The sequence below is a fragment of the Nomascus leucogenys genome, chromosome 14, assembly GCF_006542625.1.
Source record: "Nomascus leucogenys isolate Asia chromosome 14, Asia_NLE_v1, whole genome shotgun sequence".
Taxonomy (NCBI): domain Eukaryota; kingdom Metazoa; phylum Chordata; class Mammalia; order Primates; family Hylobatidae; genus Nomascus; species Nomascus leucogenys.
In genome coordinates, this window is record NC_044394.1 from 42,050,724 (window position 1) to 42,062,251 (window position 11,528).

Sequence of the window (11,528 nt, forward strand, 5' to 3'; positions counted from 1 at the left end):
AGTGGAGACTATGGGACCTAGGAGCAAGAGGTTTCAGGCTGCCTTACTCCCTTAACAATGTCTAATTGACAGTGGGAAAAGCCTACACTTCGCCCGTGAGCTCAAAACGTTGACAGTATCTCTGGATGGCAATGGGAGAATGGGTTTGGTTTGGTTTTCTCCCAGGCTTCTACTTTCCAGAGAGACTTTAACATTTTTTTCTGAGTTCTCCACGCTTCTGGGACCAGACTGCCCTTCAGTCAGTGGTCTCTGAAGTGAGATTTGCCCATCTTCTGTGGAATAGATCTTGGGAAACTGAACTTGACAGCTTGAATCTTCCTCATATCATCTCAACCTGGGGTACTTTGAGTGCCACAGGATAAATGTGGGACATCTTTCTGAAGCATCATTTTCCCTTGATTCTCTTGAGAAAAAACATTAATGTACTTAGAGATGACAGACACATAGGTTTCCAAGCATATACCAGACTTCTCTCTGAAATGAGGCTTGGGTTGTCATCTTCCTGATAAATTCCCAGATTTAACAGAAAAGCTGCCTTCTGCCATGATGACACGTTGATATGAAAGTATGAGAGGTACCGGTGCACTTCTTCACACCAATAGACGTGTGAGGATGTATGACTCTAAACCACACGGCCTACAGTTCCTGCCTGCTTAATGCTTAATTTTCTACCTCTGCCCCTGGTTTTGGTCCCTGGCAGCTGCTGATTCAAGGCAAAACCCCAGAGCTTGGAGTCAGAGGACTGAGTTTAAGTTCCAGTATTGCCTTTTTCTTTCTTTCTTTTTTTTTCTATCCATGATATCAATCCCTGTCATTCACTAAATGATTGTGACAACACCTTGTACAGTGGTTGGTGGCATTAAATCAGATAGTGTATAAGAGTATTTTGTCAAAAGTGTAAAGGAGGATGTGGCTATAGGGGCTGATAGTTCTCACGAGTGTTACTGCTCTTTTTTCCCACAGCTAAAAAAATTATGGCAGAGGAAGAGCCCTGGCATTCCAGGAGGAAAGCAAATCAATAGCAGTAGCCCTGAAGCATCCACTTCTCGTGGTTACCACTCACCTGGGGATGTGAGTCTTGGCTGGCCAGGCTCCTGGGGACAGGGGGCCCAAGGGGCAGTAGAGGGTAATTGTTAAGATTGTGGACGGACTGTTGGGAACTGGTTAAGAATCCTGGGTTTGAATCCTGCCTCTCCGTCTGCTAAGGATTGATTAGGGATTGATTAGGATATGATTTAGGGCAAGTTGCTTGAGGTCTTTGGGCCTCTCTTTTCACATCTGTATAATAGAGATGGTATTTTTTTACTTCCATTTGTGAAGTTTAAATGAGATTCGTTATTGTTGCTTTTATGTGCATCCTTAGTACATGGCCTGCTGCAAACACCCAGGACATCCAGGAAATGGTCGTTTCTGTTTGATATTCCTCATCCCCAGTCTCAAGGGGAAGCCAGGCCAATGAGAAGAGCCACTTGCCATCAGGCCATCCCTTTAGGAGTCACTGAAAGGGCCCCACGGTGGGATGGTGGGGAGATAAGAACCATGAGAGAAGTTGGCGCAAAGGAGTTATAGGACAAAGGGTCCAAGATAGGCAGAAAAGAAGCTTTTGTCAGTTGATGGGGAAGAAAGGAAGTCAGAGGGCTTAGACAGTGAGGGGGGACAGAACATTTCCATGTGCACTCTCATCTCTTGCAGTCAGCAACAGGTGTGTACAGGGAGGGCCCTGCGTCATCTACCCTGAAGGATCTGGAGGTAAGAGGCCCTGGGCCGAGGTGCAGTGACCCTGCAGGCCAGCCCTCCAACCTCCTCCCACAGCAGGGGCTTGTTGCCCCTCTGCCAGCTGAGACAGCCCACACCCCCCTCAGCCCTAATGATTGTTCTCTCTACCCCTCCCCACAATCTTCCTCCAACTCCTCCTCTCTGCATCCACCTCAGAGCCAGTACCAGCAACTAGAGGTAGCCCTGGATTCAAGCTCCACAATAATCGGCCAACTCAGCGAAAACATCAATTCACTGGGAAGAGTCCAGTGGGGTCCCCCGATTCCAGCCTGTCAATCCTGGACTCCAGTTTCCCTTTGGGGCCCTGAAGAAAGGGGTTAGGGGCCCCTGATGCCAAGGGCAAATGGGGAGCTGGGGTACCCAGGTCTCACCTGGAGGGACTCCAGAGCACGGAACATGCAGCATGGCTCTTCTGCACTGCCCTCTTTGCTGACTCTCTCTTCTCCAGACACCCCTGCTCTAGTCCTTGCCACACATGCCCTGGAGTTGTCACCTCTCAGGGAAGCACTAGCCTGACTGGTTGTCAGGGGCCGGAATTTCTGCCCAGCCTCAGTCCCTAATTTGCTTTTGAGTCTGGACAAGCCATCTCCTCCTTAGGCTCGTGTTTCTGGAGGAGGTAGAGAGTATCAAAGGTCTCTGTTAGCTCTGAAAGTCTGAGATTTAAAGGCCCCTAGAATGGAAACCTCAGGGCCAAGGGCTCCTGTCTGTCCTTTGCTGTCTTATATCTGTGCTATGAAGAACTGTACCTGGCCTGTATGTGCTCAGTAAATGTTTGTTGAATGAATGCACCTTTCTAAATCACAAGCTGGCAGAAGGAGGGTGGGCTATTCTCAAAGTCTATCTCTAGAGGTTCGCCAGCCCCTCTCTCCAGGGCCCTTTCCCCCCTGTGCTTTGGGCAGGCTCCTCGCATGTTGAAGAAGGGGAAGTCCCGATTACTGAAGCTCAGGAGGAGCTTGTTCAAGTTAAAACACCAGACGGGTAAGATGGGGCTGGCATGACCTGGGAGCAGGACTGGCATCAGAGGTCTGTAAGGGTGACTTAGAATGCCCCAGGGAGGTGGGTGGATGGAAGGGCTTTGAGGCAGAGGGAAAGAGGTCTGTGCCAGGAGACGGCAAGTCTTGTCTTCTCCATGAGCCTCAGTGTCCCCATCAGTAAAGAGGGAGGAGTGCCCACTGTCAGCCACCCACAGTGCTCTCTATCTGAAAGTGACTTGGAAGATAGGCTACCATCCGGGTGTGAGGAATCATTAGCAATGAGGCCAAGTTTGGGAAGCCTGAGAGGAGGAGCTGTGCATCAAAGGGGGGATTTTTTTTTGAGGTGGGGGGGAATCCAGAGGCCCTTATTGTCTGCTTCCTTTCTCAGCTGAACCCCTGGCCCCAGAGCCCCCAGCAGGGCCCTCTGAGGTGGAGCAGCTACAGGTTGAGATCAACCATCTAAAAGAGGAGCTGGAGAGCGCGAGAAGACAGCTCCAGGCCAAGGTGGAAAACAACAAGATGTTGCTTCTCCTGAGCACCGGACACAAGGAGAGGCTACAAACACAGGAGAAGAGGATACGTGAACGGGAGGAGAGTATACACGAATGGGAGGAGAGGATATATGAATGGGATCTGCATATACGGAAACAGGAGGAGAGGCTCTGCGAATGGGGAGAGAGGCTATATGAATGGGAACAGAGGCTACAGGAACGGGAAGAGAGGCTGCATCAGCAGAAGAAGCTGCCAGGGCAGGAGAGGCCGCGGGAGCTGGAGAGGATGCTGGAGCCGGGGTGGGAAGACCTCGATGAGGAGTGGGAAGACCTATCCAGCGCCTCGGAGGACCTGGTGCGTTGCCCCACCTGGGGAGGCTGCCCTCTTCCCTAGCCCTCAAGGCCTTTGTTTCCCCACCTGTAAAATGGGGCATTGTAGCCTTCACATGAAATGGTACTTCTAAAGGCACCTGTGAGCCAGAGCCCTGCTCTGATGGCTATGGGAGAGAGGGGATGGTTTTTCTAACCTGCCTCCACCCTTCCCGGTGCCATGGGAGGCAGACACCAAGTTCTGGGGTCTCCAGTTTTAGTGGGTGGCCACTGATTGGTTCTCTCTGTCCCGAACAAGGCCCTACAGCTGCTGGAGCAGAAAGTACAGAAGAAGCCGGGTGAGCTGAAAGAGATGGTAACCTCTGACCCATCCAAGAAGGGCTGGGAGGCGGGCACCAGCCTCTGGGGAGGGGAGGTGCCAGGCCAGAGGCAGCTGCAGCCTGGGGGCAGGTGACCCCAGCACCCTCCAGGGCAGTCCTATGACTGTTTCTTGCTTCCTGCCCTCTGACTTTTAGAGGCGGGTAGCCCTGGGCTCCTCCCAGGTCTGGACATCATCATCCCAGCTAGAGGCATGGAGCCCCCCAATCACAGAGGAAGAGACAGTGGTATAAGAGGCTCCTTATGTCGGGTGTGGTGGCTCACGCCTGTAATCCCAGCACTTTGGGAGGCTGAGGCAGGACAGTCACTTGAGGTCAGGAGTTTGAGACCAGCGTGGCCAACATGGCGAAAGCTCATCTCTACTAAAATTAAAAAATAATAATAATTAGCCAGGCCTGGTGGTGCATGCCTGTAATCCCAGCTACTCTGGAGGCTGAGACACGAGAATCACTTGAGCCCGGGAGGTGAAGGTTGCAGTGAGCTGAGATCGCACCACTGCACTTCAGCCTGGGACACAGAGTGACGCTGTCTCAAAACAAAACAAAACACAAAAACAAAAAAGACTCCTTAGATTCAAACTGGATTCTGACCTTGGTTCCACTGGTCATAATTCAACTACTTTGCATCTCTAAGTCTCTGTTTCTTTAACTTCAAAAGGAAGGTGGCCTTTTCCTTGCAGAGGTGCTGATGATTAAATGAGATAATACGTGGAAACATTAGGCATGTAGCACACTTAGCAGATGGTGGTTGGCTCCCCCTGCTTTTCCACCAGTCTGTGGCCTACAGTTTAAATGCTGGGAAAAAGGACGTGAGATTTGAGGCTGGGGTAGGAGGCATGGGGTTCTAGGCAAGGGAAGCAGTCTCTTAGGCCTGGAGCAAGGGGCCAGGGGCCTGGGCAGGCCACAGAGTTCCACAGTGCCCTCGCTATCCTATTAATGGGCCAGGAATCTGGAAGCCAGCCACCACATGCCCTCATGCCCAGGGTCTTCCTGCAGGTGGAGCTGAAGAGCCAAGAGGCTCAGAGTCTGCAGCAGCAGCCAGACCACTACCTGTGTACCGCTCTGGGAGCCCTAATCCCACAGGAGCTGGGGTGCTGCTGACAAGCAGGGTGGTGAGTAGAGCCCCCAGGTGGGGTGGGCAGTCAGGAGCAGGGGAGGCTCGCACTGTGCTCAGATTCCCTCCCCCCTCCCTCTCCCTGAAGATCTTTGTGAGGCGAGCCTCACTGATAGCGTGGAGCCTGCACCAGGAGAGGAGAGGGAGGGTTCTCCCCATGACAACCCCACTGCACAGCAGATCCAGCAGCTGCTTTCTGTAATGCAGGACTCCCCAGGCTTGGGTGGAGAAGCTGTTGGTACAGGAGAGGCGGCAGGAGGAGCAGGAGAGGCTGCATGCCATTCTTTTCAGGCTGCCAAGAAAGGGAAGAGACATCTTCTTCAAGAGCTCGTCAAGAAATTTAAAAAAACAAAAACAAAAAAAAACGGTTAAGGGGTTAATCTCCTACACAATTCATTTACTTCATTTGAAAGTTAGAGCCACTTATGTTTATTTGTGTTTCTAATTTATAGTTTACATTTATTTGTGTTTCTAATTTATAGTTTAAATTTATTTGTGTTTCTAATTTATACTTTAAATTTATTTGTGTTTCTAATTTATAGTTTAAATTTATTTGTGTTTCTAATTTCTAATTTAAATTTATTTGTAAAAAGTTAAAGGAGAGTGGGTCTTTCCCTCATGTTCACTCTGGCATCCTTTAGCATTTTTTTAATTTGATAATTATAGGACGTTAGCATGCATATCGAGTTTGCCCTTATGTGGTGGGAGTTCAAACACACAAAGACCCACTATATGCACACAACTGTTTTGCTGGTTTGGGATAGGCTGCCATGCTTTTTTAATGTTAGTGCAGCATGTATATTCATTACGGAATTCAGATAGAATTTGCTTATGTCCTGCTGTTATGTTTGATCAAATCCTAATCACAGTGAGCTCTTCATTAGCTCAATATGTGGTTTGCCCTCAAGTGCACAGTTTATTACTTTGTAATGTGCCACTGTGAGTACTGACGTTTACAGCTGTTTAAAGGCGGAGCACTGGAAACAGCCTTTCCCCCTTTTTCTGTGTATTGGGGATGGGAGTAATAACATTTTGGGGGGCTTTTTAAATCTCCCGGAAGAGGAAAGTGGCCTGCTCTGGCAGGTGTGTGCAGGATAGAATATGTTTCATTTGTTCCGGTGCCAAGAATGAGCACTGTACTATGGTAGTTCCCTTAGGATTTGTATGTGCTCTGGGCTCATGAAGATATTGCATCATGAGCTGTGGCAGTTGCACTCTTTTTTGACCACCTAAAAAGGGATTATTTCTGAGGAGTGAAAGGCTCCCATCATGACTGTGGATGTGGAAAACCTTTTCTAGCTGAGAGCATTTATGTCTACAATACATTTTAAAGTCAGAGTTCATGTTCCCTGTTTTAATCAGATGACTACATGTCCCAGTACACAAAAGGGCACTGGCTGGCATTCTTCTTAATGTATTTAGTAAAGATCAGAAGAAATCCTTTAAGAGTTTAAATGTCCCTGGAACAGGCATACAGGCTCTAGTCAAGAATGAATTCGAGTGAAGGAAAGGTGTGTGACGCCTGGCGTTCCTCTATGTTCATGGAGCATATTTGAGGCTGGAAGATGGATTTTACCATCTAGACCTCTCTGGCTAATACCTAGTCTTCAACCATCTGACATAGGAATTTACTTCTTTTCCTCGAATGGAAAACACTTTAAAAATAATAAGAAACATTATTCTAAACTAATATATGTGAGAGTACTTAGTTGAAATGAAAAGGAGTTTTAGTAGACAGTGGTATACTACATTTGAAAATCAAGGAGAAGTTTATGCAACTAAAAATGGTTACAAACTGCAGCGCAATCTACTGTTTGTGAATGTCAAAGTGTTATGAGGAAAAGTGTCTATACAATCACAGAGTTGTATTTCCTCACAAAGTTCTTTACGAAGAGTGAAATATGTTTTTATACCCCTCGGTTTCAGTTAGAGGCATATTTTGTGTAACATTTATGTTAATGTGCATGATCAATGAATTATTTCAGTCATATGTTGCCTAAATCATTAACTGGATGATGCTTGGGAAAGAATCAACAGCTGAAACTTCACAAAGTTCTAATGTCTGTATTCCAAAATACATCATATCATTAGGATGTAGGGAGAGATGTATCTGCGCTCCCTGGGGTGGGCATTTCTAGTTACTAGACCATCTCCATTTTTAGCATTTGGCATCCTCATGATACTTTTATAAATATGACATTAATAGGAGATCAAGAATACGATTTTACAGATCGAATAAGAAAATTGCCTGCATTCACTGAAAGAGTGTAAATATTGAGCCCTTGTGACTTCAACTGACTCTTCCAAATTGTATGAATTTATCAATGTATCAGATAAACTCAGTTTCAGAATGATAAAGAAAAACTGTTAGACCAAATAATGTGGCTAATTAACAGTGGTAGGATTTCCAGCCCAAGGGTTTAAAATTGACTTAAACTCCTGTTCTTGCCTTTTATTTTCTGAACTTGCCGCTTTTGCATTCTTTGAGTTCAATTTTAAACCCTCAGGCTAGAAATCCTATCACTGTTAATTAGCCACATTATTTGGTCTAACAGTTTTTCTTTATCATTCTGAAACGGGGTTTACCTAATACATTGATAAATTATTTCAAAGGTATTTTTATAGTTCAAATCACTTCACTTTTACCCTGACACATATAAGTGACCAGGAATGACCTTCAGATAGCGTTTAGCATCTGTAACCAATCTGACAATAATGTGTTCATCAGGTACCTATGGATTAAATCACATACAGGCATATTTAAGCTCAATGTCAGTCTGAAAAATAAATGTACTATATTAATTCAAATACCACTCTTTGTGTAGGTATTTTGGCATAAACATATAAGGAAAACATAAGGAAAAGCTAAAAAGAATGAAAATCGTGTGACAATAACTTAAGTCTTTCTTCAAAGTGCATGCAGTCTTTTGCAATACCTCATTCAGCCAAGTATTTGTTTTCTTCCTCATTCAGTATAAGGCAGCTTTCAATTTGCTTAGAAGGCAACATTAGAGGTTAGAGTTCATCAGAAACAGAATTTTAAAATGTGAGTTCAACTGAATAAATGAATTTCTGTAGGAAGTAAAGAATCAAAATACCTATCTAAAGACTGCAATATATGATGATTATTTTCAAAGTATTTGATTAAACCTGATAGGTTTTCTCGAAATGAAAAAAATCACTTCTAAAACCAAAGCTAATTTTTTGAAAATGTGAAAGTGTAAATCAGCCCTATCCATAATATAATCTCTCTAAAACTTTATCTTAGTCATCTTAAAATAATATAACTGTTCAAAAATGTAACTGCTATCTTAATGTTTTGAAATAAGTTAAAACATTTTAAATACGAATACTGTAGTTTAAAAGAAACCAGGGGAAGGAAAAGTAGAGAAAGAAATGCCAATTCCAGTCCAAAGCTTTATTTGCCAAGTTTTCTTAGAATGACTTTTACCTGTTTATGAATTCTTACAAACAGAATGTATAATGGAAATACTGACTTTTGCCTAAAGTGGCATTGTTGACTGCTGTGATGTTACTGTAATTCAATAAATTATTAAATTGTTGCAAAGTGCTGTTTTTGCCTTAAAATTTTGTGTGTCTTGAAAACTATAGTATTAAATACTATAGCGTGCAAATAATGGGCACGCTTGGCATGAGATAATGTTTTTATTTTTAGAAAATTGCAACTATATAAGTGTGTTTATTAAAAGAACAAACAAAGTTATGGGATGAAAGAGTTATGGGATAAAAAATGTGGAAAAGTGTGTCAAAAAAAGTAGAAAAAACTTGCATGAAAAGTTATTTAAAAAGTTATGAAAAAGAAGTTATGGGATTAAAAATAAAGTCACGGGATATAAATAAAAATAAATAAAAGCAGGCCCCTGTCAGCATAAGCCTTGAGAAGTGGGTCTGGAGTCTCCGCCCCCACCACGTCCCTACCACCCCTTCCCAGTCACCCCTTTACCATTAGGGTAGCAAGACAAGACCCCTGTCTAATGGGGGGAGACAGACCCTTTGCCACCTTGACCAGGGCTGGGTCCTTAAATTTCTGGATGATGATGTTTGTTATTTAAGAGCCAGAGGTTGGGGAGTTGGTTTGTTTGGAGGAGGTCTGATGGCCTCCTTACTCTCACCAAAGCAACTTTTCCCTCAGGGGTCTCCCATCTTCTTATTCAGAGAGGCAGCTGAGGCAGGACAGTGGAGCTAACAGTAGACCAGGCGAGGGCACGGGCTGCTGGGGTGACCCCCCCTTCCCCAGTGTATATATTGTATCTGTGTAACGTTTTGTATATTCTGGGGGGTGGGGCCGCCCCTGTATCGTACCGAGTGGAGGTTAGAGCTGGCATATGGGGAGGAGGTTCTAATAATTATTTGCATCTGGGAAACGTATTTATTGCTAGCAAAGGACAGAGGAAGGAGGCGGGGATGGGGTCGTGGCTCCCTTGGTGATGCGACTCCTGTTTATTTTGCTTTTCATTTTGGAATAAATGGATTTAGCCATACCGCTCAGCCTGGTGTGTTCCCATTTCCTTCACTGGGTCCTGGAGTTTGTCCCACTGAATGAGGAGCCCCAGAGTGTCTGAGCATGTCCAGCTGGGCTGTTGGGGATCTTCCAGGCCTGTTACCTGTATGCTGCCTGGTGACACCTGGTGGATTTCACGGGGCCTGCCATGGCACCTACGGGGCACAGTCCGGCCCTGACAGCCAACAGGCTCAGAAGCCTGATCCAGCAGTGGCCGGGAAGACAGATACCAGCACCCAACGGCACTGACTTCCATCCACCCCAGGCGTCTTCCCTTCCGTCCTCTCGCCTCCCTCTCCTGTCTGCACCGGGTGTCCTTTTCAACTTTTTTTGGGGGGCGGGGAGACTCGGCCTCCCAAAGTGCTGAGATTACAGGCATGAGCCACTGCGCCCGGCCGCCCAGCCTATTTTTTATTTTTTTCCGCTATAGGAGGATTTAAAACCCTCATTAGAGGTGTATTGCTAGTGGTAAGAACTTGCTTGCTGCTCCCCCGTGTGTTACCCTTGCTTTTTCAAATGATAAAAGCTTTTGTTGCTACTTTAGTTCATCAGAAAACTTCAGCTCACATATATTATATAAATCACTATCGCTCTATCTCACAAAAAGACTCACAAAGTAAAGACAAGAGTAAGAACTCCCACTAAAAAGTAAAAATTCTCAAAGGGGGAAATATGGTGTGAGACCACCACTTCTCCTGTTGTCCTTCCCAGTTTCTCCCCAACCTCCCCTTTTACCCTAGTTTATAAGACAGGAGAAAAGGGAGAAAGCCAAAAGCTGAAAAGAAACAGAAGTAAGATAATAGCTAGATGACCTTGGAGCCACCACCTGGCCATGGTGGTTAAAATAATGATAATATTAACCCCTGACCAAAACTACTGGTGTTATCTGTAAATTCCAGACATTGTATGAGAAAGCACTGTAAAATCTTTTGTTCTGTTAGCTGATGTATGTAGCCCCCAGTCACGTTCCTCACGCTTACTTGATCTATTATGACTCTTTCACGTAGACCCCTTAGAATTGTAAGCCCTTAAAAGGGCTAGGAATTTCTTTTTCGGGGAGCTTGGCTCTTAAGACACGAGTCTGCCGACGCTCGCGGCTGAATAAAAAAACCTCTTCCTTCTTTAATCCAGTGTCTGAGGAGTTTTGTCTGCGATGCATCCTGCTACAAGGTCAAACATCTATACTGAGGTTTGCATAGGGAGAAAGGAGGGCATTTATTTGCAGGGTGCCAAATAAGGAGAATCAGGCAGCTCATGCTTAAGACCCGACCTCCCTGATGGCTTGCATGCAAGAGTTGGTTTTTTTTTTTTTTTTTTTTTTTTTAGACAGAGTCTCGCCCTGTCACCCAGGCTGGAGTGCAATGGTGTGACCTCGGCTCACTGCAACCTCTGCCTCCCAGGTTCAAGCGATTCTCCTGCCCCAGCCTCCCAAGTAGCCGGGATCACAGGTGTGCACCACCATGCCCAGCTAATTTTTTGTATCTTTAGTAGAGGAGGGGTTTCGCCATGTTGGCCAGGCTGTTCTCAAACTCCTGACCTCAGGTGATCCACCCACTTTGGCCTCCCAAAGTGCTGGGATTACAGGGGTGCACCACCATGCCCAGTTAATTTTTGTATTTTTAGTAGAGATGGGATTTGTCATCTCATGCTGAGAAGATTAACAACACATACACACGAGTGGGTTGAGGAGAGGAAAGTTTATTTATTTTTTATTGTATTTCTTTTACTTTTTTGAGACAGAGTTTCACTCTTGTCACCCAGGTTGGAGTGCAATGGCATGATCTCGGCTCACTGCAACCTCCACCTCCCAGGTTCAAGAGATTCTCCTGCCTCAGCCTCCCGAGTAGCTGGGATTACAGGCATGTGCCACTACACTCGGCTAATTTTGTATTTATTTATTTATTTATTTAAGTAGAGATGAGGTTTCTCCATGTTGGTGAGGCT

The 11,528-nt window shown here is 45.4% G+C and overlaps 1 protein-coding gene across 1 annotated transcript; it reads left to right on the forward strand.

The window, feature by feature from the left end:
• The first annotated feature begins 2,684 nt into the window (after positions 1-2,684).
• On the forward strand, positions 2,685-9,833 carry LOC100602176 (putative golgin subfamily A member 8F/8G). The gene is made up of 8 exons (XM_030827076.1): positions 2,685-2,754; positions 3,094-3,596; positions 3,870-3,926; positions 4,087-4,176; positions 4,722-4,775; positions 4,894-5,002; positions 5,151-5,300; positions 9,679-9,833. Exons 1-8 carry the CDS (start codon positions 2,685-2,687, stop codon positions 9,831-9,833), a joined length of 1,188 nt encoding a protein of 395 aa, XP_030682936.1.
• Positions 9,834-11,528: the final 1,695 nt, after the last annotated feature.

Coding starts and splice junctions, on each gene's coding strand:
- LOC100602176 (XM_030827076.1), top strand. CDS start 2,685: ATGTTGAAGAAGGGGAAGTCCCGATTACTGAAGCTCAGGAGGAGCTTG. Junction 3,927..4,086: donor CGGGTGAGCTGAAAGAGATG/GTAACCTCTGAC, acceptor TCTGACTTTTAG/AGGCGGGTAGCCCTGGGCTC. Junction 5,003..5,150: donor GCAGCCAGACCACTACCTGT/GTACCGCTCTGG, acceptor CTCTCCCTGAAG/ATCTTTGTGAGGCGAGCCTC.